The 25,853-nt window shown below is 47.3% G+C and overlaps 1 protein-coding gene and 1 long non-coding RNA gene across 3 annotated transcripts; one reads left to right on the forward strand and one right to left on the reverse strand.

Annotated features, from left to right (window-relative positions):
* Positions 1 to 12,660, forward strand: LOC127059086 (uncharacterized). 2 transcript variants are annotated; one of them, XR_007776528.1, is made up of 3 exons: positions 1 to 1,160; positions 11,145 to 11,262; positions 11,689 to 12,660. It is a non-coding gene; the product is annotated as an uncharacterized LOC127059086 (long non-coding RNA). The 2 variants fall into 2 exon arrangements; XR_007776527.1 differs by having other exon boundaries at positions 11,145 to 12,660.
* SSPN (sarcospan) lies at positions 6,435 to 25,853 on the reverse strand. The gene is made up of 3 exons (XM_030238408.2): positions 25,372 to 25,853; positions 14,503 to 14,589; positions 6,435 to 9,680 (listed from the first exon to the last, which is right to left on the reverse strand). Exons 1-3 carry the CDS (start codon positions 25,687 to 25,689, stop codon positions 9,318 to 9,320), a joined length of 768 nt encoding a protein of 255 aa, XP_030094268.2. The 5' UTR covers positions 25,690 to 25,853; the 3' UTR covers positions 6,435 to 9,317.

Genomic DNA, 25,853 nt, shown 5'->3' on the forward strand with positions numbered 1-25,853 from the left:
TTAAAGGTTTCTGATGCTTTTATTTTCAGAGGCAATCAGCAATTCTGGCTGCCTTCATTGTGGGTTCATTCAGGGCAGCTTCATCTGAACTGGCTTGCAGGGGCTGTAGCTACCTCCTATTCTGTAAGTCAAGGCCTTTGTAGTCCTTTCAGGTGGGAAGAAAGGGAGTGGGTTGCTCTGCCATTGCTGAAAAATGCAGCCCAGGAACGCAGCCGTGCGTGGTCCCCAGAGGCTCCCCAGGCTGCCTCATCCTGCCACTGCTGGCTCAGCAGCGTTCCCTGAAACTGAGGGCTGCCCAGCCCCACGAGCAGTGATGGGACACAGTTCTTGGACTGCAGCTCTCCCTGTGTCCCCTGTGGGATGCATTCTGGGTTGGGATGGGCTGGAATGGGTGGCTGTGGGATAGAACCTGGTGTGGAAGGGCAGGGAAGGAGCTGAACAGCTGCTCCCTCCTTTTCCTCCTGCCGTGGGCTTCAGGAAGCACCCTGAGAGGAGTCAGGTTCCTCCTGCTCCCACTCCCTTCAGGCCTGGAGTCTGTTTGGTGGAAAGAGTGAAAAGGACAGCGTATTACAGACCAGGTATGTGCCATGGTCAGTAATTTTCTCATCCTTCTTTGACAAGCTCCCCCAAACCCTCTCTCACAGGATCTCCAGACAGAGGCTGGAGAACATCAGCCATCCCTTTCATGGAGCCAGCAGCCTCCCTGTGGACTCAGGTCCTGCCTCTCACATGGCTGCATGAGCATTGCTCTCTCCCTGGCACCCTGCCCGGGCACTGCCACAGCTCAGTGGTGGCTCTGAGTCCTGAGGGCCTCAGCAGCAGAGACCCACTGCACCCTCAGATTCTTGGCATCCCCCTGCAACCCTGTGCCACCCACCCAGTGCCAGTCAACGTGCCACTCGCCCGAGACACGCCTGCAATAGCTGGTCTGCACACTTTTGCCTCTGAAAGCAGAGCAGTGGGTGATGCTGGAGAGCAGTGAGGCAGAGGGAAGGGGTGCAGGACTCCAGCTTGCCTCTCGCCGTGTGTCCCGCTGGCCGGGCGAGCTGTTTGCTTGTGCTGCTGCAGCCAGTCCTGGGATGGTGCAAACCAGCGGCTGCCAATTGACGTCAGAGGAGCACTGGTGGTTTGCGTGAGCTGAGGGACTGCTTCTACTCAAGGTGGGTTTCCAACACCACACAGAAATGCTTAAATTCCCCCCCCTTCCCCTCCCTTTGCTCTGGGAAACAAGTGCCTTATTTCATTCATTGGCTAGTTTGGTTATGGCAAGAATCCTACCCATATTTTGGCTACTTGGTTGTTTGCTGAGGAGCAAGCAGCCCAGTTAATACTAGCAGAGAGCAGGGGAGTGAAAAAAGAGGGGGGAAATAGGGCAAAGCCAAGTTTAATCTCCTCTGCCTCAGTTTGTGCCACATGTTCCCAGACAGAACCAAAGCCGTGTATTTTTTTCTTCTTGCATCCCCTGCAATGTTTTTGAGGCTAGTGAAAAAGTGGGATGCTGGGTTCCTGCCATCCTTCTTCTCTTCCCCTTCAAATCACTGCCTGTTCTGTGCAATGTGTCTGGGCCAAGGCAGTTTGTTTGAACTTGCTGTATTTTCCCTTGACTGCTCAAGTTTTCCTTCTGCCACTTTATTTTTATTCTGTGTTGCACTTATTAGCCACAACCCCTCTGTTTTTCACTTGTCTCTGGCTGGATTTGACAGTGACAGTGACAGTGTCAGTACATTTTCCCTAAGCCCAGACCAATGTCTTTAACTGCAACATATCTTTCCAAACCCAGAGTGATTCCTACAGGGAGTGCTTGGAGCAGTCACTTGACTTCCATGGACTTTGGATCAGGCTTGTGCTCTCGGATCACTCCATCCGTGTTGCTGCCAATCCATGGAGCCGGACCCTTTAAGACTGTCCAAAACAAACACTCTCTGGGTGAGATCAGTGCACAGACCATCACGTGAAAAGCTCTGTGATAACAACTGACTGCGTGTTTGCTTTCATATGGCATTGATTCTTATTTCCCTGACTATTTTTAGTCTTCAAGGTTGCCCCTTAATCAACCCGCTTTCTTTAATAGCTGGTGTTGCCCCTACTGTGCTGCAGCAGGGCTAATGATGCTTTGTATTAGATGTGGGAAATATGAATTAGTTTCTCATCCATTTCAGTGGCACAGGAAATATGAGTTAGTTTTTCATCCATTTCAGTGCCTTGACTCAAATCCTCATACAGGCACTGAAAGAAAAATCCATCAGACTCCATACCAGCCCCAATCAAGATGTTCCTGTTAGTGGGGAAAGCCTTACAGTAAGATGTGCCATGCTCAGACAAAGACAAATTGAACAAATCTTTATTCCTCTTCTACTCTACCTGCTTCTTCCCTCCAGGTCTGAGGATTTGTCACCCCAAATCTATCTGGGGTTGAGGAGTGGAGCAAGCCTGGCACTGAGCCTCAGCTGGAGTGAACCCTTCAAATGGGGTCAGCTTCCCTCACAGATGAGGATGAGCGTTCATACCCCGTGATCCTACATGCCCTGCAAGTCTCTCTTATTCAGTGCAACACCAGAGCACAGAGGGGTCCCTGGTTGTTGTCTGCAGGTCCCAAATTTTCCCTTTCAGGTGTAATTTGGTGGCATTATGACCAGGGCCTGCTGTTCCCACCACTCAGTAGCCTCACTTGCCACTTAGGCTAATGAAATGCCCTTGTTGTCTATTAGCAGGCAATTATCCTGTGAGATTTTTAAGCACTGGATGTCTGTCACTTTTTGATAATTTGCTGTAAGCAACAGCATAATCAGTGGCTGGAGAGCTCAGGAGAAGTATCAGGATCCAGTTTGCAAATCGTGCCTCCCCTCCTTGGCTAAGCAGGGGCGACTCACATGGAGCCCACAGAACCAGTGCCTTTTGTGGGGTCAGGAGAGGATGTGCCAGGAAAGTCCTGCCTCACTGGAAAATGGAGAAGTAAGAGAAGCACTGAAACCTGGGTGGGGTGACAGAAAAATGCTATTAGAAATAACATGGAAATGCAACTCCTGTTAATTCAGAAACACAGAATTTTGCCAGCTGAGATCCTACAATTTCCTTTTGTACACAAGAAAAATAAAAAAGCTGAATCTATGCAAAAAGTAGCCTCACCAAAAAAAAAAAAAAAATATATAGATAGATAGATATATGAGTACATCCTATAAACTGCCGTTTCCTATCCCTCCCCTCTCCCAGTCAGGTTACAAAATTTTCTTTCTTTGGTGACAGCAAAGAAGCATGGCTGCCTGGGTCCTCACCTAAGGCAGTCTAGAAGAATTGGACAAGCCATAAAAATGCACTAATTTTCACATTCCTAATCTAACAACACTCTGGATCTTGAAAGCCCAAAGTGCCTGATTTCTGGGGGTTTATTTTCTGCATGTTTTCACTGTTTCTCAGTGCGTTGGCAGGTTTGGGCAGCAAAACGGGGTGGGAGGATTTCGTATTTCCTCTTGGGTCTCTTCATGTGCGTGCTGCTCTCCTGCCTGGATTCACAAGGTGGAAGGGAAAGTGTAAATGTCTATTTTCTTCCCTTTTCAGTGTGATTGTTCCCTAAACTATCCCACCAAATCCCTGGTGACCAGTAGTGTCAGTATAAATGGGGATCACTGCAGGGCTTGGTTGACTCGAGCACATTATGGATCTGGGACACCAGCTTCCCCTGCCCTTCCTGTGTCAGCTCTGGAAGCTGTGGAACTGGAAGAAAATGTCCCAAAAAAGATATGAGGGTGGTTTCCACACATCTCTGCATGCATACAGCTGTGGCTCCAGCAGTGATGCTCCCAGGCAGCCTCATGGAGAACAGATCAGGAAAAAGATTCTTCTCATCATAATTTTGGTGAGAGAGAAATCCTACACTGAAGCAAGGAGAAATCCCTCTTCAGTTAGCTTTGGGCTAATTAAAAATAGTTCTCCTTACACAGCTATGAGAGTGAAATGGGGTTAAAACCCTGTCTAGCTCAAATATCTCATTTTCAGGACAATCATGGCTTGGAAAGCCAAGGGCTGCCTTAATCGGTGTCACTCTCTATATCTCCTGTAACTTGAGGTCAGCCCAGCACTCATCAGTCATAATCCATCTCACTGAAGGAGAGGCAGGTACTCAAATCACCTTCTGCAGGTTATTCTCTGCTCTCAGTCCAGGCTGCTGCTCATATTTGGTGGCTGAGTCTCAGATGTCTGTGCCAGGCAGGGATACCTGGGTGCACCCAAGTGAAGAGGTCACTGGTGACTTTGGGTGGCCTGAGCTCCGTGCTCTTTCTGCAGCCAGTCACTGTAAGCCAGCCTTGGAGGCTGCTGCATCTTTTACTCAAATGCAAAGATGGCTTTGTGGAGTATTGAGGTAACAAGTTAAATAGGTATTGCCCATCTCTTTTTTAAAAAGAAAGGAAAAAGATATCGCCAGCTCCACCACAACAAGTTTGAAGTTCAGATGAGGCTTGCAACCATTGCTCGGACAAAGGCATGGAGACCAGGTACCAAAACGAGAAAAAAAATGTACCCCAGTCTTCATAGACGTAATCACTGTTTATGATATTTGGCTACAGAGGCAAGTTAGCAGAGGATAAATGCTACTGAGTAGAGATTACTAGAGACAGCCATTTAACAGAAAGTAAAAACCCCTGGGGAGGAGGAACTGCAGAGATGAGCTACCCCCAAAGTTCACCTTCTTGGAGTTTTTGCTACAGGTGCTGCAGTCTGTGCATGGCAACTCAAAAATGACCTGGCCAAGATGTTGCTGGCTGAGGGACCAGCGCTGCCTGATGTGACACAGGACAGAGCTTCCCTACACCTCAGAACAGCTCAGCAGTGCCTTGGGATTTGTGTTACAGGCCATGGGGGAGCAGCGATCCTGCCCTGCAGCCAGGGGAGCAGGGCTGCCCAGTGCCGGCCGTGCCCGCTGCCTTAAGGAGGCCTCGAGCGTCGTGCCCGGGCCTGAGCTGCTGTTGTTGCTCTGCACCTCCCTCGAATCCCCCTAAGCCAACACCCTTTGCTAAGACCGAAAAACATTTTCCAGACGAAAGCATGTGTACGTGTGTGGGTGGGTGGGGTGCAGGGGACTATGAAAATTTCAAGGCGAGGTATGACATCCTGACTTTCTAAATATAGAGGACCTGAGCCGCGGCTCCTCTCACACGCTAGCAGCGTGCTTTCTCTTTCGAAAGGGCCCCAGAGCAAATATTGCACTGGCTGGGAGCGTGAAAAAAGGGGAAAAAAAAATAGAAAAAAAATTAGCCCTGCGAGTTGATTGCAGCTCCCGGCGCTCTTGCGCAGAGTTGTTGTTTAGGCAAAGCTCCAAGCGGTGCCCACGCAGCGGCGGCCGGGCCAGCGAGGCGCAGATGGCCGTCACATGAGGGCTGGTGGCAGCCCCAGCGTGGGGCCAGGCCTGGCCGTGCTTCCCCTTCGCCCACCAGCCCTGGCCCTGCAGCGGCAGCAGGGCAGGACAGGGCACGGGCCTGGCGGGGCTGAGAATGTGACATTTTGGCTCCCCGGGAGGCGCCGCGTCTCGGTTCCCTTTTCGCTGCCGTTGTTGTTGCTTCGGCATTTGCATAGCACGACATCAAAATGCCTCAGAGCCTGAGGAAAGTGGTGGCTGCTGCTGCTCCTCCTTTTAAGATCCCGAGCAGTTATCCATGCAACACCATCACTCTTTGTGTGTTCGGGGTGGAGGAGCAGGCATGACACCAGAGGGTTATGGCCTTTGGAAAAGTTCTGCAGAACTGAATTTAATCGAGACTGATGATCTCTAAGCCAAGCTATAAAATCCAGTGGAGAGTTATATCTCAGTAATAGACCCTATTAGAGGGTCTAGCACAGTCTATAGAAAGGATCTCCTCTCTATTAAATTCTCTAGGGCTTGAGTTCTCATTTACACAAAGGGCCCTTTTAGCTGTGTAAAATGGCCATGAAGTAGGTGTAAAGATGATTGATGCCGTCTTTACAACCCCTTTACACTGGGAAAACAGTGTAAAGTGGCCAGGGTGCAAATGAGAATCACACCTGGGTTTGTGAGAATAAATTAGATCGAGCTCTTCGCAAATTCTGTGTGTCCATAGGGGTTTAATCCTACTCCTTTATGTGGAATTCACCTATAAGATAAATTTTCCCAGGCTTATAAAAAATTGTTTTCTTTTTCAACATCTCTGTCCTTTCCAAGCCTTATAGTCCCAGTCTTTCTCCTGGTGCAGTCCACGTGGAGTCTGACACTGGGAAAAGGCTGGGAGGTGTGTGGATATGCTGTGCTAGGTGAAAATCCTTTAATTAGTACCTTCCAAAATTCTCAATCCAAGCAAAATACACATTGTAAAACCATACCCAAGGGGAAACCAGTTCCTAAACCTTCTGTGTCTGTTTCTCCACCTCTCCTGTTTTGATTTTATGCTCTTGAGATACATGAAAAGGAAATGAAGAAGTTCATCTTTGCTAGATCGAAATGCCCCATATTTATTCATTAAGCATATAAACCATCAACAGAATACATGATGAATATTGCTTTCTTCCAGAGCAAGGGGTTAAGCTGCATTGTGCTGATTAGCAAACCGAATTCGTGGCTGGAAGTGGAGGGTGAGCTGATATAGAGATGCGCAGCTTGTTAAGTGGAGCAAGCTCTGTTATCCAGACCTCCCTTCTCCTCCCTGCCCACATGCCGAAGGCATTTACAGCAGCTCTGTGATCATCCCCGCTGTGTCTGCCGTGCCCCAGAGCAGCCCCAGCAAATCTCAGCCCAGGGGAGAGCAGGCAGAGGCCGGGCACCGCCAGCCCAGCCCCATCCCCTGCACCTGCGAGGTGATGGGAGACCGCGGTGAGAACGTGTGGGTGAGGCAGGGGTCAGAGGATCAAGGAGACAAAGGGCAGCTCTGCTGGAAATGCTGCTGGGCCAGGGTGGAGGGTGGAGTGCTGCACACCAAGCTATCCCCTGAGCAAAGGGACATTTTGGATGGGTGGGGGGAGGGAAGCATGCCCTGCTGTGCCAGCACAGCCTTCCTCTTGGGGGGAGGCCCCAAAGCTCAGCTGTCATTCAGGCTCCCTGTGATCCCTTTCCTGCTCCTTGTTATCTTCTGTGTGGAGAAAGGATCCCACATTTCTGGCTGAAGGGATGGGCAGAGGGTCATGCAGGTAGGAGGAAGGTACATCCTCTTCCCTGAGCTTCCACAGAGAGCATGGAGGCGTGTGTGGGACGGGGGACAAACCTGAGCACACCACAAGGTGAGAGGCACCCCTGTGTACCCATCTCCAGGCAGGATGGCCCTACCACAGGTCTGTGAGCACTGCTGGCAGCATGTTCCACCAGAGCCATGGGAGATGGGGTGGTTCCTGCCATGTCCGCATGGATGGCCCCAAGGATGAGTCTGATACCACCAGCCTGCTATCCCAGTCCTCTCCTGCCTCAGCTTGCCCCAGCAGTGCCTGGGAGGCAGACTGAGGTCTTTGGATGGGTGGTGACATGGGCACCCTTGCAAATGTACCCTGCAGCCAGGCTTAGGAGTGGTTGTTACTTTTAGGTGCAATAAAAAAGGTCATTTGGAAGCAGATCTCAAAACCCCTCATGTCCTGCAGCTCCTCCTTTGTGGCTTGGCAGAGAGCACCTTGGTGATGCTATGTCTGCTCCAGAGGCACTTTCCATGACTAAAACTACAGCCCCTATACCCCACAGTGTTCTAGGTGGGCCACAGGAGATTTCACTACACTGTGATCTTCTGACCCTGAAGGCTTGATGGGCTAGCCCCTGGATGATGTGTGATCACCACATGGAAGACAGTTTTTTTTTGTAGGATTAGAGCTCCTTAGACAACTAGGTTTGTGCCAGTCTGGGTTTTTGATTTTTTGATGACTATTTTTGCTGCAGAAAGTTGGCTGTTTTTTTCTTTAAAGCCTTATATAAATTTAATTTGCTTCCTCCTAGCTGGTGATTATGGCACAAGTTTTCTGGCATGTGATTGCTCCACCCCACCTCAGAGACATCCTTGTTCTGGCTGGGATTGGGAAATCCCTCATCATGGCAGGGTGTGAGCACCAGCTGGCTTGCCCTTGCACAGATATGGATCAGGAGGCAGTGCCAAATGCTGCCCATTAGGGATTGTTCCTAAATTTAGCTGTCCATGCTGTGCAAGTGGAAATGGCAGTTCAAGGGACAAACCAATGTAGTTGTCTTGGTATAAGGCTAACGAGATGTAAAGCACTTCTAGAGCTGCACTTTCAGGGTGAAAAAGCACTGCTTAAATATGCTTTGTTTTTCCACCCTCATTAAGAAATCATTATTCTCTTGCCCTCATCATTATCAGAGATGTCTTTGGGAGACTGGCAGTCTCTTCTTGCTTCCCTCCCTCCACCCCATTTTAAAAACATTCATTGTTGCAGGGATATATCTTTCAGGGCTGTTGGCCCGACTCCACTGCTGGTGTGTAAGGCTGATTGTCTTTAGAGGAGTTACACCAAAAATGCATTTGGCCTTTTGTGCTTGAAGTATAATTGGTGGAACTGGCTAAAATCTGGGTTTGTCAGCCTGCAATTAGAGCATTATGGACATAGTTTTCAACATGACTGCAGATTTAGGGTCCCTCTACCTTAGGAGTGCAACTCAAGGTTTCTTAAACTGATCTTTTCTCCCAAACATCAGAAATCTGCCTGGGATTTCAAGCAGGGCCCACCAAAGAACCTTCAGTGAACTCGCTCATATTTGTTGTTTATTAGTAATTGGGTTAGGTAGCCTATACCATTATTCCCTCTGAAAAGTTATATGTCTATTTTATATGGCAGCCATCAATATATTCACTTTGGTGTTGGTCTCAGCCTGCATTGGAAGAGGTCTTGACCTCCCTCATCCCTGTCTGAATGTTAAATTCCCATCAGGTTAGCATGGATTACACCCAGAGCACCAAGATATGATTTATTCCCAAAGCATGTTCCCACTGATATAATTAAGCAGTTTGGATCAGATCCTTATCTGGTAGAAATTGGCATAGCTTCTCTGAAGGCAAGAGGGAAATGGACCCTATTTTGTAATGGCTGTAGCCCTGCAGATGAGTTCCCAAAGATTTTATCCATGGCTATTACAGATCCTCTGAGGGGAGCATTTGTACAGCTGCATCTTGAGGACTCTGTGACCTCTGGCTAATCTCACAAGAGGCCTTTTCTCAAGAGCAGCTGTACAAAATGCTCCCAAAAGGATTGAAAAATCAATTCATTAAAGCTGTGTGAGCGTTTTTCCTCATCAAACACCTTCCAAGGGCCCATCCCTCTGCAGTGCCTGTGGTGGCAGTTCCCATCCCTGGCCACAAGCCCCTGCCAGCCCAGCCCAGACCCTACACTTGCTGCCCGTGGCCCTCAGCAGCTGTGAGAGGCTGGAAGCGAGCACCCACGTAGAAGACCTGGTAGCGGTGCTTCCACACCACAAAGCACATCAGCAGGCACACCAGGGCTGCCACCAGGTTGAGAGCCATCTGCAGAAGGAGGTACAGGCTGAGCATGGTGGTCAGGCCGCCACAGTCGGTGTCCTGGTACACGAAGGTGCGGCCCAGGGGGTCTGCAGTGTCCAGTTTGCACTGGCAGGAATCCTGGATGGTGTCACAGGTGAACTTGGTCAGCTGCAAGTAGTGGTGTGCAGCAAAAGCCACTGCCAAAACACAGGCAACCAGAGCCAGGGCGCTCAGGAGAAAATACAGTAGCTGAAAGAAAGGGGGGGGAAAAAAGAGATACTTTTTCTAGCTTCGTAGAGTTTGAGGAACTTACAAGGAACGCAAGCACAGGTACTTTTCAGGGATCGCACACCCTCAATGTACTGACTGGAGATTGGGTGCTTCAACAGTTGCAAGGCTCCTTGTGATGAGAAGTTCAGCAGGTCATCTCAAGAACTTGCCTTGCATGTTTTGTATGAGAATTGCCTTGCAATTTGGAGTCCTGGGGAGACCACCAGAGAACTGGTGTGTCTATACGTCAAGAAGCTTTCTAGAGAGGGAGGGAGCATTTTCCTCTCCAGTCGTACCTGCTTTGACAGGAGCCACGGTCATCAGTTGAGACAATTTAGTGCCTGCAAGCAGAGCTGAGCAGACTGAGCCTTGGGCTGCCATCTTACCCCAGGCTGTGCTGAGCTCTAGATGTTTTTGAGACTTTGCTCATGTCCAAACAAATATGATTTATACTTGCAAATCAGGCAGCGGTGTGGCTGATCTCTCACTTTATGCCCTGTGGATGCAGCCAGACTTTTGCTTCCCATGTCCCAGTGCAGAATGGGAATGCAGATCTCCACAAAAAAATTGTGTGCTGTGCTCAGTCTGCTTCCAAAACATGTCCCATAAACATGGGGAAGTCTTTCACAGGCATGAAAGGGCAGCAAGCACCCTTCTTTTCCCAGTGCTACAATGTGAGAAGGACAAGGGTCTGCTTGTCACCTCCACTGCTCCTCACAACAGTGGCAGCTTAAAAATAGCGTGGCTTTTATCAAGGGTAGCTTTGCAGAGTCCACCCCCACAAACACATGGAAACTGGCAGCAAGTCGGAGCCTTTGACACCCTGGGATTCACCTGAGAGCTTTGGATACCAGCACATATGGGCTTCCCTTTGCTTTTGATAGCTGGAATTGGCAGTTGCTGCACTGCGTACAAAATATGTGTGAATGTATATTAAAATCATGTTCTGTGTTTAGCCAAAATTGCATTTTTTGGTTCTGTTCAGCGCTGTAAAAACATTTATTTTCCTTGGCGTCTTATCTGTCAGACACATGGCATGGTTGGGAATCTGTTATTTTAAACAGCAGCTTCTCTCTCTCTTTCTCTCTCTTAACCTCAATACTGCAAGCAAAATATCAATATAAAAGCTTTTTTTTTGACCTTGAAACTCCAACTATGTATGTCTTGATAAAATTCACACTCCTGGTGCATTTATCTTAGAACTACACTGTGAATCAATTTTCTGTTTGGTTGCCAGCCTGAAAAAAAAAATATTTGGGATTATTGCAGGTCCTGAAACACTATGTACATTTTCCCCTTCCTATCACCAAATTCTTACTGAAAGATCTTAGTTTCCAAGACTTGGCTGCTATTAAATTTAATTACTTCCCCTGTGGCCTTAAACCAAGGGCAGCTTCAAAATGAGGGCGGCTCTTATGAAATGCAATTACTTTGTCCCCTCAGCTTTCAAGGGAAGGGTCCATGGGAAAGGTGAAGCTGGAAAATGGGGCCACCTCCTCATATGAAGCACAGAGAAGATGGAGTGCTGCTGACTGATGGACCCCCTCCAAACCAAGATGTGGTAATTCATAAGCCAATGGCATTGTTTTCAGAGATGGTGCAAATATGTTCGATGGGGAAAGCAGAAAATGGACAAATGTTGGTTGTTCTGTGATATAGAAGTCCTGGTGGAAGTCCCTGGATTCAGCCCAGCAGAAGACAGAATCAGGCCTCCCTAATAGATGGGATACTAAGCCAAGACTGCACCATGTGCCTGATTCTCCCTTGGCAGGCATTTTATTTAGCTAACAACTTCTATCCAAAGTCAGGACACAACAGCCTAATCTATGCTCTAGGTACAGCATGGGAAAATTTGTCTGTTGTGTTCCTAAAGGGAAGGAAATATCAGAATCTGAATACACAGGCAGCTCTTATGATAATCCTTGGAGGCAAAGGGACATGCATGGGGGACTCAGGGCAATTTCCAAAAAGCTTATTATTCTCACAGGATGTTTGCAGAGGAATCTCTCTGCGAGCTGCTGAAAATGAACACGTTCCCAAATATCAAAGGTGAGCCAAATGCAAGCACTGCCTCTGAGGGAGCACAAGACAGTGAGTGCTGAGATTCCATCATCAGATTAATCACATGCCAGACCTGGAAGCAATTTCAGCATCACAAATACAACTGTGTGGTGGGCTCTGCCCAGGAACCAGGACTTGCCACTGGAAAACTGTTTTTTAACAGCTTCAGAGAGACAGGTACTGCAATTGCTGCTTAAATAGGAGAAAAGGGAAGTGGGGAGAGACAGTGTACAATGACCTCAGAGCATGGCAGCTCATCCTCCTTCATGCTCCTCATATGAGGAAGAGACATTTTAGCAATATTACTGGCAATAGTTGTCCTCTGTGACTAAATTGAAATAAATAACAGGAAGACGGATTAAGTTCCTCATGAAAAACGCTGCTCATAGTTATCAGAGGTGGAAGCAGAGAGGTTTGCAGAGGTGGATCAGGAGGCCCTTTTTGAGGGTGGTGGTGGCTCAGGCATGAGCCCCTGCAGGGAACAGGAACCATGGTGTGTCACGGCGTGGGCTGGGCGTGTGGGAGCAGAGGGCGTCACTACCCCGGGCTGCAGGGAGTATTCTGTCAAATGTCAGCACAGAGCCCAGGAACTCCACAGGATGGCTCAAGATTTTCCTGTGTGGCACTCACTGGCTGTTGCTGTCCCCCTGAAGGGCACAGCCACCCTCTCTTTGGGTGGCCTCCCTTTCTCAGGGACACATGGTGTGCTGCGGGTACCCACAGCAGTCTCGGGAAGGGACTTCTGCCGAAAGCGGCTCTCACACCTCTTTCTTTAACAGGATCCAGGGCTCAAGCAAGTGTGAAATGAAAGAAGCAGCTGCTGAGAGGGAGGAAGGCAGAGAGGACTGCACACGTCTCCTCCTGTTTTCCACCCCAAGGGAGTTGCTTGCAGTGGTCAGAGGGTCACCTTGGGGGATGACCCAAATCCCCCAGGCCTGTGTGTGTGTGTGCGCGTGCGTGTGTGTGTGGTCCTCCTCTACAGTGATCCTTGGGCTGTACAAGGGACCTTGGGGTGCTTAATGCACTCCAGGGAAGTTCAGCCAGGATTTTCCTGCAGGATGATGCTTGGCTGATGGGAACCAGATATCAGTATGAGGGCAGGACCTGGGCCACACCCCATAAGGATGGTCAGAGCAGATTGGGCTGAACCCAACTGCAGGGCTTGATGAAGCTTCAGGCCCTCAAGGAGAAAAGAACAACCCTCTGAACAATCTGTCTCATGACTGCACTCTTGCATCCTCAGTCTTGTCATAGCTAATGCTTGCTTTTAGTTCAGAGACAGCCTTTAACTGAAAATTAAAGATTTGAGAAGTGATACTGGAGATGTGGATGAGTCCTATGTGATTGAAGTCCTGGAGAAGAGTTTTAGCTCCTACTTTGTTAAAATAGGTATGAGCCCTTCAGACAAAACTTTTCTTTTGGTCCTGTTATCCCAAACTGTGGGATAACAGCTCCCAGCAGGGACATGGGACAGGAAAGGTGAACAGCCTAGGAATGATGAAGTTCTGTGGCATGCTGCAATAGGAAATGCTGGGAAGGGGGATTTTGGGAAGGACGGTGCCTTTGGTAAGCAACAGTCCATAGGCTATTGACTGAACCAGGGAGATTTAAGCTCTAATTCTGCCAGGTGATGAGGAATGGCCCATTTTACATCACCTCAGGAGCAATTCCAAAATGTCTGTTTTCCTACAGAAACGATGGCTCACATTCCTTACCGTCAGGGTGGGTGGCAGAGACATCTGAGCTGCCCAGCCCGACATGCCCTTCCCAACACGAGAGATGACTCCCTTCCTGCCTGGATGCCAAATTCAATTTACTGCTTCGGGGCAGGCAGTAAGAATCCTGGCGAGGCAGCCCCCGCCCTGCCCAGTAACCTTCCTTGGGGGCAGAAAGGTGACAAGGGACAATGTAGAGGCAGCCACAGGGCAGGCACAATTGTTCTTCTCCCTTTTTTTCTTTAAGTACGAGAGAAGCTCGAGAGAGACACAAAAGACACACCGGGGTCTAATTTCTAAGGGAGGATGGATGGCAGGGTTTGAAAAGCTGCTCCTTGCATTTTGTTTCCTTCTGCCTTTTTCCAGTTAATAATCACTGTTATTTTGTGCTGCTTGTGTCGGTATTTTTCTCGGTTATTATGTGTCTGCAAAATATTAAGAGTCCTGAAAATTACAATAATAAGGAAAAATAGCCCAGGAAAAATGGTGTTAAAAACAAGCCTTCTCAGCCTTGCTCTTCTAGGTGCTCACCAGTGTCAGCAAAGCAGTTTTGGAGACAAAGGTGGGGTATGGTGCAGTTCCTGCAATGCACAGATGGGAATTTGCTTTGTTGGAGAATGCATGTCCCTGTGCTTTCCCAGTACTTTCCCATTAAACTTTCCCATTTATTAAACCTTGGTTTAAGTGGACTCATTTTATGCCACCTTACTTCTTACCCTGCTCACTATCCCCACTTAATCTACTTAAACTCTCTGACCACTTCCCAAATTATTCCAGCTTTGTCTATATTCCTAAAACATGGTGAATAAAATGGTATCTTGTTCTGATTTGAAATGTTATTGGGGTTTCCCCTTTATAGGATACAGTTTCTTCCTTGGCTGCCTGGAAAGTAACAGAAAACCATTCCTGCATTTCAGGTGCATTTTCGCTTCTTTTCCTGTGGTCTTAAAAATATCCTCTGTATCAACTTTTTTATTATATGTAATGACATGAGAAAAAAAAAAGCTTAAAAAATGTTCAAGTACCTTCACTGTGAACTGTGCACACGTCTTCTCATCAGGCTGGTATGAGATACAAAGCATAACAAATCCCACTAAGGCCACCACACAGACCTGCAAGGGGAGAGATGTAAAATGTGTCAAGGTTAAAAAAACCCTACAAAACACAATTTTTCTCCACCCCCCCCACCCAAGCCAAGACATCTTTCTGTGTTTGCAGAACCATAATTCAAGAAGCAGTGTAGAAGCAAAGTCATCAAAGACACAGCACAGCAACAGCCCCCAGGATGTGTGTTGAGTTTTTGCCCACACAACCATCAAAAAAGAGCAGAAAGTTTCTGAAGTTGGGCTTGCAAGCTCAAAGAGCACCATCCTATGTAGCTCTGGGTGCTGACAGGGTTTTTATGTCACCCATGCAAGTTTTAAATCATTAAACCATGGCTGCCACTGGGTAAGAAGCAGCAGAGTTTATTGCAGAGGCTTTCACCCTCTTTTGGAGTGGACACCTTACTAAAGAAGATATCCATCTCCCCTGCAATCTGAAACTGTGTTTTAGCCCTGTGGCAGTAATTGCTGAAGGTTAAAACTAATGGAAAAGTATTTGCACGCTTGTTTATTCATTTAGCCCTATTTATTATTATTTCTGGATTTATCTGCAGGAGCAGGTACTCACAGGTTGGCATTTTCCAGGTAAGATGGGAAGATCCTCCTCTGAGGAACTAGCCCAATGAATGTAATTTGCTTTTTTTGTGTTTAGAAAACACAGTGTGTCCCCACACTGTGCTAAGCACTCCAGTCAAGTGCCTGCCTCTCCCACTTTTTGGAGGATCAGTGAACAAACCTCACAGGAGGACTTAGGAGCAGCAGATTGCTGCTTTTTGGCAGTTCATTCCTTGGATGGAGGAGTTGGGTACCCAGACACCAGGTGAGGGCTCCCTGTCGGGCTGGATCTGGGTGTGAGAGAGACTGTTGGCAGCTGGAGCTGTGTTTGGAGAAATCTGTGCGTGTTTGAACTGCCTTGGGAAAGCATGCCTTGAGTTGATGGCACGCACGTGTTTTTAAATGACCCTTCAAATCACACCTTTAAAAGCCATTTTAGGTGTGATAAGCCTTAGTGGGGACTTTGGATGAGATCAGGCACTGTCCTTTTGGTGGTCCTCTCTACATGCAGGGCCAGGAGCAAGTCTTTGCCTCCCTGCTAGGAGCACCTTGGTTATAAACGACAGCTGTTAAATTCTCAGCGACTGCAGCAAGATTCGATATTTTTTCCACCCACTCCATTTTACTTCTGGAGTTTGAAAGAGTTGTCATTAATCTGAGACTCTGCTTTCCCAGAGCAGTGGGATTTGCCTTCTTTGGTCAGAGCCACATGTGAGCTGCCTTTGCCAAAGTGGGGCTATGCCATGGAGAAGCATGCAGGAGTGTGGGGCTCCATCACAGCCCCATCCCCACCTGCATGCCCTGGAAGTGCTGCTCACATCCATATTTCCAGCTCCACAGGGAGCTTGACCTGCAGCGAAAAATGCCCAGCTGTCCTTTTGGACAGTAATGGATAAGTACGTTCCTTCTATGATCTGCTGCAGAAAGTATCAAACTTTTTGCATCTGCATTGCTGGTGCAAGGCCCAAGGCAGCAGCCCTGCAAAGGAGAAGTACCTCCCAACACACACAGAGCCATGTCCCTCAAGAACCTGGGCAATTAGTAACATTTTTCTCCATGAAGTTTTATTTCATGTCATTTCAGTGGGACATGAATAGGAAGTATTGCCCGAGAGTATTTCTAAAGAATGCGTCAGTATTATTTACTCCTTTCCATGTCATGTGTATTTATATTCTGGTCCTGTGACTTACACACGGCCTCCAATTTATTTGTTTCTTTCTTTTTATTGTTGACAGCAGTAGCTGACAGGGTTGTCTGGGGAAAAAACAACCTTTCTTGTCAAAGGTCCTTCAGTGCTGGGGTTTTTTTGCCCTGTAGTGCTTCTGTGTGACTGAACCATGTTTTATTTGTTTTATTTCTCAGGATCATGTCCTTGGTCCCTTGCACCATAGATTAATCTTTTAATTCAATTAACATGCCCATAACACTTAAATCATAAGAAATCCTATTGCTGATAATATCCAAATGATAAATTCCCCCAGTGCCAGTAATGGCTGAAGGAGAGACCTGCAGCAAGAACTAAAGAAAAAAAAAGCTTAAACACACTCTCTTAACATCATATCCCCAAAATTCATGACCAATCAAAATCATAGGGGCTCCTCATATCAAAGCTGGACCTAAGTATTTTCAGGATCTGGTGCTGAAGGATCTTGTTATGAGCAATAAATCAAATTTGCTTTGCTTCAGCTACACTAGTGGGCATTTACACTTGCGCGGACCGAGAGCCAGATTTGCCTCCAGGTGACTGCCATGAGACATCATGGGACAGTTCCCACTCCCTCCTTCCCCTTCCACTTAACCACAGAGGGCTGACAGGGCTGCATTCATTTCTGAGGGCAGAGACCAATGCTGGAATTTTCTCTCTGCCATCAAATGCCTCGGACAACTTTTCAAAATTCCTGCTGGCTTCACACGAGGCAGGATCAGACCTCCCTCTTCAGAAACTTCCCATACAAAGGGCTATCACTTAAAAGCAGCTCCATTCCTGCACATGCTTTCTAAAGTTCCTCTGGGATTTAAATAATATACTCAGGGATAGTTGAAGAGGCACATTTGTAGAGAGGTATTTATAAAGGATTACACTGGGTCAGGATTCTGGCAAGTCTTGGCCAGGACATTTCGGAAAGCTTAAGCATTTCTTTTATAAGAACACTGTATCATTTTTTTTTTTTTTTTTTTTTTTTTTAGACCAGAGAGGTGTGTTTTTATAAGTGGCAGTAAAAAATAATGTGGCTGAGAATTATGACCCACATATGTTTAACAGTTCATCTCTTTAAAGGTAAATTCACTCCTTGGAGGAAACCAAAGCGTGGAATGTTTATATAGGAAACAGCTCTATGCTGCTATTTTATACATTATTAATAGATCAGCTTTGAATTACACCTGTGAAGTGTAACAGAATAACTATAAAAATCCACTGGTAAGTATTTTTTAGGAGCCTCTAAGTAACTATAACAGCTGCAGGCGTGTTACAGGTGCTGTTGATGCTGATTGCTAAGCAGCATTAGGTAATCCCACATCCTGGTGCTGCAACAGCCACTGCCACATCCCAGTGTGAAGCACACATTTCCCATGCCTTATTGACTGAGCATACAACATTAAATGCAATTGAACCCACTTCAGCACGTGCTTGCCACCAATCAATGTGCATTTGTTACACAAATAAAACAGATTCTCTGAGACCTGCAGGATGGCACTTAATTAGATCTGCTCTGGTCAACTGTTACCCAGAAATCCAGGAATTTGCATTTCTGTGCATGTTTCAACTTGAGTTTATTTCAAGATCCTACTTCAAAATTTCCATATGGACTAACACACCCCTTGCTGAATAGGTAGTGACGTGAAAGGTTATCCAAGGGAAGAATTTAATTTTGGAAAGCACTGCCTAGAAAAAGACCCAAATGTGATACAGAAGTATTTAGGAAAGGTAGAGATTTCATTTTGCTTAAGGCACACCCTGTGATCACAACCCAGGAGAACAGCTATTTACTAACACTGGCCAAAAACTTAAATATTTAGGCTGTACAAAATTTTTAATAATATTTCTTTTTGGGGGGAAGCAACAGACATTCCTCCTATTGGGCAGGAACACCTCAGGGCTGAAAAGTGACTTAATAATTGTTGGTTTTTTAAGCCACAGTCAAAATAGGAAGAGAAGTTTTCCAGCTTGCTCCCACCCCAAAGAGGGCAGGAACCTGTTGTCATGTTATCCCATCTGCTCCTGCAAGGATTCAGCACAAGGTGTACGAGGAGCACAAGGACACCACGTGGCAGGGCTGAGGAAGGTTGGGTGTAATTAGGGGAAATATGAACACATAGGGCACAAATTTCCGCTGTGGTTTGCACTCATTATCTTTGCACGCTGACATATTCATGTGGTTTGCTTTATTCCGACAGATTTCAAAACCACAGATTGCTCTAATCTGGCTCCATCTCTCCCCTGTATGCTTGTGAAACTGGTTTTCCTTTTGTTATTGCTACAATTTTAGCCCAAATGTAGAATAGGTGGTTTTCTCTAGCGAACTGCCTCCTACCCAGAGCATCTTGAAAACCTTGGCTGGTAAAGCAGGAGGGCTGGGAACATCCACCAAGAAATGAAGGCAGGAGACAAAAGCCTGGCTCTAAGGAGCATCTTGGGTCTGTGCCACATCACAAGGCAAATGCTGCAAATGCTCACAAAGGCACAGTATAGCTCTTTGTATGGGGGCTTCATTAGCAAAAACCTCCTGTCAAAGTTTTTAGGGGCAGAAAGCAAACACTGCAGGACAAAACCTCTCCCAGGTACACCTTGCAATGCCACACAGCACTGCTGAGACCCACAGGAGAACTCTTCCTATTTAATGAGACTGAAACTCAAACTTCAGGAGGAAAATTACTGTTAATAGAATTAGGAAGACAGCTCCATTATGGACAAGTTATTTTGTAGTTGCTCACTTGGAGACACTGGGGATCTCTGTTTTTACGGACATAGGTAAAGAATGATCTCTTGCAGCTGTCTCTGGAGTTTCTGGCTCTCCCTCAGAGGTGATACTTGGCTGATGGTTCTCCCACCTTATCAGATACATCAAGGCTTAGCTTCTGTCTACACCTTTGGAGAAGCTGCTTTGTCCACCAAATCTAACACTCCCACTGGACACAGATTTTGATGCAGGAAAGAACCTGTCCCTGTTGGCTTTGCCATTATAAACCTGGATCACCTCTGGTGCCAGACATCTCTACAGGCTGCTGCAGAGAGCAGCACTGAAGTTCATTGGCTTTATGAGGTTTGAGGAAGCTGTGATGAAAATGGGTGCTGCAGGCAGCTTTCACTGCCAGCTTTCATCAGCCTCAGGTCAGCCTGGGTCTCACTGTCACGTGTGAAAGAAGCCAGTCTGCAGATCAGAGGTACTGTGCCCTAATTTTTTTTACCCCTTACAGACTTCTTGTTAAATTTAAGGACAATTTAGTTGCATATAAGTTATTTCCAAAAATAATGGCAATAATAATGGCAATAATAATAATAATATCATCATCATCTAGGAAATCATTCTTTCAACAGCCATAAACGCCACAATAACTACCCCACCTACAGAATAAAATAATGATGTCTTTACTACAGGTCCCTTCAAGCCATGCATTAACACCCCCTGGCAGATCCAAAACTCTCTCTTAAATCCTGTAAAGTCATCAAAACCCTGCAAGAGCATCCACAATCAAATGAAATGCTATTTTTTCCATAATAATCTTTGCTGTTAAGGTCAGTTGCTCATCACTTGTGCTAAGGTAAGATTTCACTCCCCCAAAGGCTACAATTGCTTACACAGCCAGGAGCTGCAGTCCATTGCTGCTGTTAAACCAGAAATACAGTCCTGGCTGAACAAAAGCCTGAGGGATCAAAAAAATAAAATAAAATTAAGAGTTCAAAGAGCCGGCAGTGATTTTCAGCCTGAGGAGTGCAGCACGGCTGAGAGTAGTAATGAACACCACTTGTGGCTTGGGGTGTGTCTGTGACTGTGAAAGCCACCATCTCTATAGTGGTGAGGCTACCTGGGCTGGGGAAACCTGCTTAATATCCCTCTCCAAATTTTACCTAGGCTTTTTGCACAAATTCCAGTCAGGAATTCTGCAGTCAAACTGTGGGGTAAGCCACTAATGGGTCCAGGATTAGACCAGCCCTGGCCAGGTATCAGACACACCTCAGGTGTGCAGTTACCTTCTCAAACCATTCCTTCAGAGTGTTTGAACGTTTCTCCCCATCAAAGTTTTCCACTCCACACCTGAGCAAAATCAAAGTGTGAATTTCAGTTAATCAATGCATGGTTACTCTTGGAAGAGGATGAGATTTAAGGGCAGAGGGTTCTGAAGAGTCCTGCTCTGGTGCTACACATTGTTCTAAACAAGCACTGGCCTCTTCTTCAAGGCAGTCCTCCCTTAAATCTTTTGATGTTTGCCCATGGCTAACTGAAGCCAGCCTGTACCAAAAAAATATGGATGCCTGCATGACTTTTTGATGGCAACAGGTTTCAAGAGTCACCTTCTATTAGAAATTGAAAATGGTTTCCCTAAAAACAAGCAAAAGTTATAGAGACATAAACATTTCTGATTCCAGGTAAATGAAAGTTGATTAAACTGCTTTTTCAGTTAAAAGTATGCCTGCCTTTTGCACCACACAGCCCCACATCAGCCTCACCTCCACAGGGCAGAGAAGCCAATGCTTGAGCACTTATGCCAAAAAACCACAAGCCATGGCCACCCCTTGAGTAAAGCTCAGGGACTCTCTGGCCTGGGGAAACACCTGGGGAGATGGACAAGGGCTGGAGCAGGGAGAAGTGTCAGAGCTCCTGGGCTGGGGGTTCCGCCCACAGCAGATCATTCGGGATGCTTTTTGCAATGAAATCAGTGACAGCTGGAGCCACAGTTGCTGCCTTGAGCTGCTCGTGAATCAGATTTTTTAAAATGTTTTTAAAAGTCCTAATTTTATGAACATCTATACATATACATTTAAAATAACTTCCTGGCAGAAATAATAAACACCCTGGATAATCATTTCTGATGAGCACTTCTGTAACTTTCTTAACTCCCTGAGTCTGCAAAACAGGGCTGGAAAGGGAGCTTATCCATGAAAACTCTGGTACTCTCCACTTTTGATCACAGTGGAAATAATCTAAAGTAGGTTTTTCAAGGAGAAATACATCGTTACTTCTTCTGGGTGTCAAAAGGCCACAAGCTAATGAAAAAGAATGAAAAGGATACCATTAATATCTACTGTCTCTGCAACACTTTTCATCCCAGGATCTCAAAGCAAGGGGTGAAGGATGGCCACTATTAACCCCACTTTGCAGGGGAAATAACAAAGTCTTAGCAAGGTTAAGTAACTTGCCCATAGCTATGCACCAAGCCAGTGGCAAGACACAGGAAAAAATAAAGTCCTGCACTCATGAGTGGGTTTGTCAAGAGTTTGTCCAAGCTCCTGCAAAGCAGCAAGAAGGAAGAGACTGCCAGGGAGTCCAGCCTGCAGTCTGGGGAGCTCAGGACAGGTCTCATGGGCACCTTCACAGTAACTGGTTCCAGGCAAGAGAAACAAATGCTGCCCTCACTGCTTTTACTGCATTTATCTGCCTGTCCTTAGCAATGGGAATAAGTTGCTGAAGCTGAAGCAGAAGTGGTAAGTCCTGAAAGCTTCGTAGTTTCTGTCCATAAAATTTTCCTTTGGTTTCTGACTCATGCCCCATGCATTTTTGGACAAATGCATTTTAAGTGGATTTTAGCTGCTTTTCATGGTGAAATGCTCTGGGTGCAATGCAAGTTGCATAGCTTCCTTCTGCAGGGGCTCAGGAGGGAAGGGCTGATGCTCTGGGGAGGAAGCCCTGCAGGCTTGGAGCCCTCCTTCACTCCCTGTCAGAGGATCACTGGCCACATTTATTCCCCAGGATGTTGAACCCAATCCCTGGCCTGCTCCAGCCTCACAAACCTACACAGTCAGGTTTTGAACCCATTTAATTCTGAATTCTGAAATGGGAATTCTGATTCCCATTTAATTCAGACAGCTTTGCCTGGTTTTCCTCACTAGCATTTTCCACTGGCTGCTCCTCTAAAAACAGTTCCTTTCCATTCTTGGTAATGCACTGAAGCACTTGATTTTCAGCAAGGAATGGTGTCACCATTTTGCCACTAATAAAGAAGAAAAAAAAAAACCAGCTTTCAATCAATCAGGGTCTATTTAACACATTAGCAATTTTCCTTCATTTTTCTGTCATCCTGCATTAACAGCCGTGGGGTCAAATCCAGCCTGGTGTAATTCCAAAGGAGTAACACCAGGAATGAGCTTCACCCTTTATATCTAATGTTGCTAAAAAGGTCTCGATAATAGATTTTTTAAGGTCTTGATTCAGAATACTAATCAAGTCCTTTAAAAAGAGCACTTGAGTGGGATGCTACTAAAACAAATATGCTCTGGTATTTTACACCACATCTTTCTGTCCTGTTGCTCATTTCTGTGTGAATAAATGAGTTTTGGGAAGCCGCTTTCTGCCATGAGGTTCATTCTCAAGCAGCACATGGGTCATCCATCCCCCATCTAACACCTTCCATGCAGCCCAAAAACCAGCCCACAGGACATCCAGCCACATGCAGCTCCTAGCCAAGGGTTCTCCTTCGTGGACCAGTTTTCCCCAGTTCTCTTGAGGCCAGTCCTCAGCACAGTCCCTAGCACAGCTCATCAGCAGCACCCTGTGACTGCACACCTGGAATTCCTAGCTCAGCACCTTCTGGCTCTCTCCACCTGATGTCCCAGTGGGCACCAAGTCCCTCCATGGAGACACCACAGCACAGGAGCAAAGCAGATGCAGCACGGTGTGGCACCTGCTGCATTTTGCCCCTCGGATGTGCTTTGCACTGCTCCCGTGGTTCCACAGCCAGTGCTCCACACAGGCTCTGGGGCTGCCCCACCTCCTCATCCTCTCCTTTCTAGTACCAGTTTCCTTTTCACTTCCCTCTGACCTGGTCCCAGATCCCTCCTTCCATTCTGCTTTGGGCTGAGGGTACAGGAGAGCAGCGTAGTTGCCCAGGAGCCTGCCTGGCCACGTGCCCCCAGCAGACAGTCCCTGTCATCACCCTGAGGGTAAACAGAGGGGCACCAAAAGCCAGTTTGAGGCATGGATGAATCAAACCACCCTGGAGTGTGCTGGTGACTCAACATCTCACCAGAGTCCCCAGGTGAGAGTCACCATCTGACTCAGAGCCAGGTGCAGTCACCCTTCCCCATGGGGCTGCCCACAGCCTGCACTGCTGCTCCCAACAGCCAGGGCACCCTGCAACATGAACCAAAACTCCCACAGTCCCAGGAAGTGTTTCCCCAGGAAATGTTTCCCCGGGGATTCCCCTGGCTGGCAAGTGCAGAACGTGCCCACCAACCACAGCTGAGAGCTAAGTCTTGCTCCGAGTCAGGAATTAGCTCAGGAACACACATGGAGAATTATTCCTGATTTTCAGGGGGAGCTCTGAAAGTGACCAAGCTTGGCCTCGTGTGGGCATCTAAATGTCACTACTGCTGGCAGCTGCTGCTAAAAACAACAGGGGTTAGAGCTCTGTTTTCAGAAAGCAGCGACTTAGGTGGGGTTTCAGGCCTCCCCAAGGAGGCCAGCCATTTGTGGATGTCTCAGATGAATGCTGCTGGGGCACTGATGACATTCTCAAAGGCCAGGGCTGCTTCATGGCTTTTCTCATATCCCTGGCTGTACATTAATTCAGTCCTGCTCACTTTCCCCACCTTTTTCCAGTGAAAAAGCTATTTCAAACCTGTGATAGCAACAGTGCTGCCTGGAAAAGACATAAACTGACCTCCAGAATCCTCAAAATTCACTCAAGGAGGAGTGAACATGTTCACTCAAGGAGGAGTGAACGTGCTACATATTGCTATTTTATCATTTGTATTCCTCTCTGGTTTGTAACAGTCAAAACTTCCCAGGAGGAAATTCCTCTTCCAAGCAAGGGCAGGCTCTTGCTCCACAAAACACCACTAAACTCTTGGATGCCTCTTCAGTCAGAAGAGAAACATGAAGAGATGAGTCAGAGGAGCTCTTCCTCTGGGAGCTCAGGCCCTGCTCCTTCCACCCTCTGAAAGGATGCCCAGCAGGATTAACACAGCAAACCCCAATCAGTTCAGATGCTCAGATAATCTTCCAACAACAAATTACATTTACAGAAGATGCTCCCATAGCTATTCAGAGCTTCAAGAAATCTTTTCTCTAAGTTCCTAAACACAAATTTGTTTGCTGGGAATTCTTACAATCTGACAACACCCAGGACTGTGCTAACACATCAGGGCATATTTTCAGGACATATTTTCCTGAAACCTGTTGCCTAGGGAAGAAATCCGCATGCTTAATTATATCCATGGCCTATTCCAGGCTCATAATCACTGATCCTGTCCCTCCAAAGGCAAACCTCACATCCCCAAGCCCACAGCCAGCGGAGTCACACCACAGATGGCACCACACACCCTGTCCCCAGCCCTACAGGGGACAGGGGTAGCTGCTGCTGGGGAACCACCCAGGCTTCCCCAGCAGAGCTGCCTCTGATTCACACCCAGCAGGACGCTGCCCTCTGCCCAGACCCCCAGCCCACACAGCGAGGCTGGTGTGTCACTCCAGAGTGACTGGAGTGACAGAGTGGCAGGAGCCCCCAGCAGGCCCTGGGAAGGGCTCCCTGTCCCTGCCACGTCCACCAGTGCCATCCCCTTCCCCATGGCCACGTGTAGTCAGGAGCAGCGGCGGGAAGAGGGTTAAATCCCAGCAGTTCTCCAGCACAGCACAGCAAGGAAGCTCCAGAGCAGGCATTGCTCTCCTCGCCCAGCTAAAAGTTGAGAGTTACAGAGTTATGCTCTCACATCCAAAACCTGATATGGTTTGGTGGTCAAAGAGGGTTGGCAGCATAAGAAATTAACACTTTTTTTTTCAGCATCACCAGGCAGGAGTTCACTGCAAAACACAAGCTAATACATACATCCAGTGAACAGCAACCCTGTATTTTATTTCAGGTCTGTTGGGTACTGCAGGGAAGAATACGAAAGGCTGTGTTATTCTGCAGGAGCAGTTCTCCTTGGGAAAGTATAGCCAGACACTTAATCCCAGGAATATTTATAGTTAGCATAACTCAAATGGTGTCGTGCATGCAGTTGGTTAGTCTAAAGTGGAGCGTCATGCAGCTTGCATTAATGCTGGCAAAGGCACTTTATGGAGAAACAGACTTTATGCTTACAATTATCCCAGCCCAATATGGAGTGTCTCTGACAAGCAGAGAGGAACTGATGCCTGCCATAAGGAAGCCCAGCACTGTTACAGAGGTGCCTAACGCCAGCTGCAGCAACGCAAACAGCAACGGGAAACGGCAGCCACAACAAGTGTGGGATTCCTCCTCCTGGCCAGTTTTGGGATCCCCCTTGGCTTTCTTCTGCTTCTTCTTCTTCATCGCGGACTCCTGCGTCGAGCCGGCGCTTTCCTCCCCTCCGGCTGCCTTCCCTGTCTGGCTCTGGGTGTTCGGGGACGTGCCGTGCCGGGCTTTCTCCTCCTTCCCCATGCCGGCGGGCTTTGGGCTCTCACGTGCGTGTGTGTGTGCCCAGCCGATGGGGGTGTGAGTTTTCTGCCCCCCAAAGCTTCGCTTTGTGCCGGCTGAGTTGTTCCTGGTATTTGAATCAAGGAGGCTGAACAAATATGGAAAACATTTGGAAGCAGATTGTCAGA

Source organism: Serinus canaria, chromosome 1A, assembly GCF_022539315.1.
Source record: "Serinus canaria isolate serCan28SL12 chromosome 1A, serCan2020, whole genome shotgun sequence".
Lineage (NCBI taxonomy): Eukaryota > Metazoa > Chordata > Aves > Passeriformes > Fringillidae > Serinus > Serinus canaria.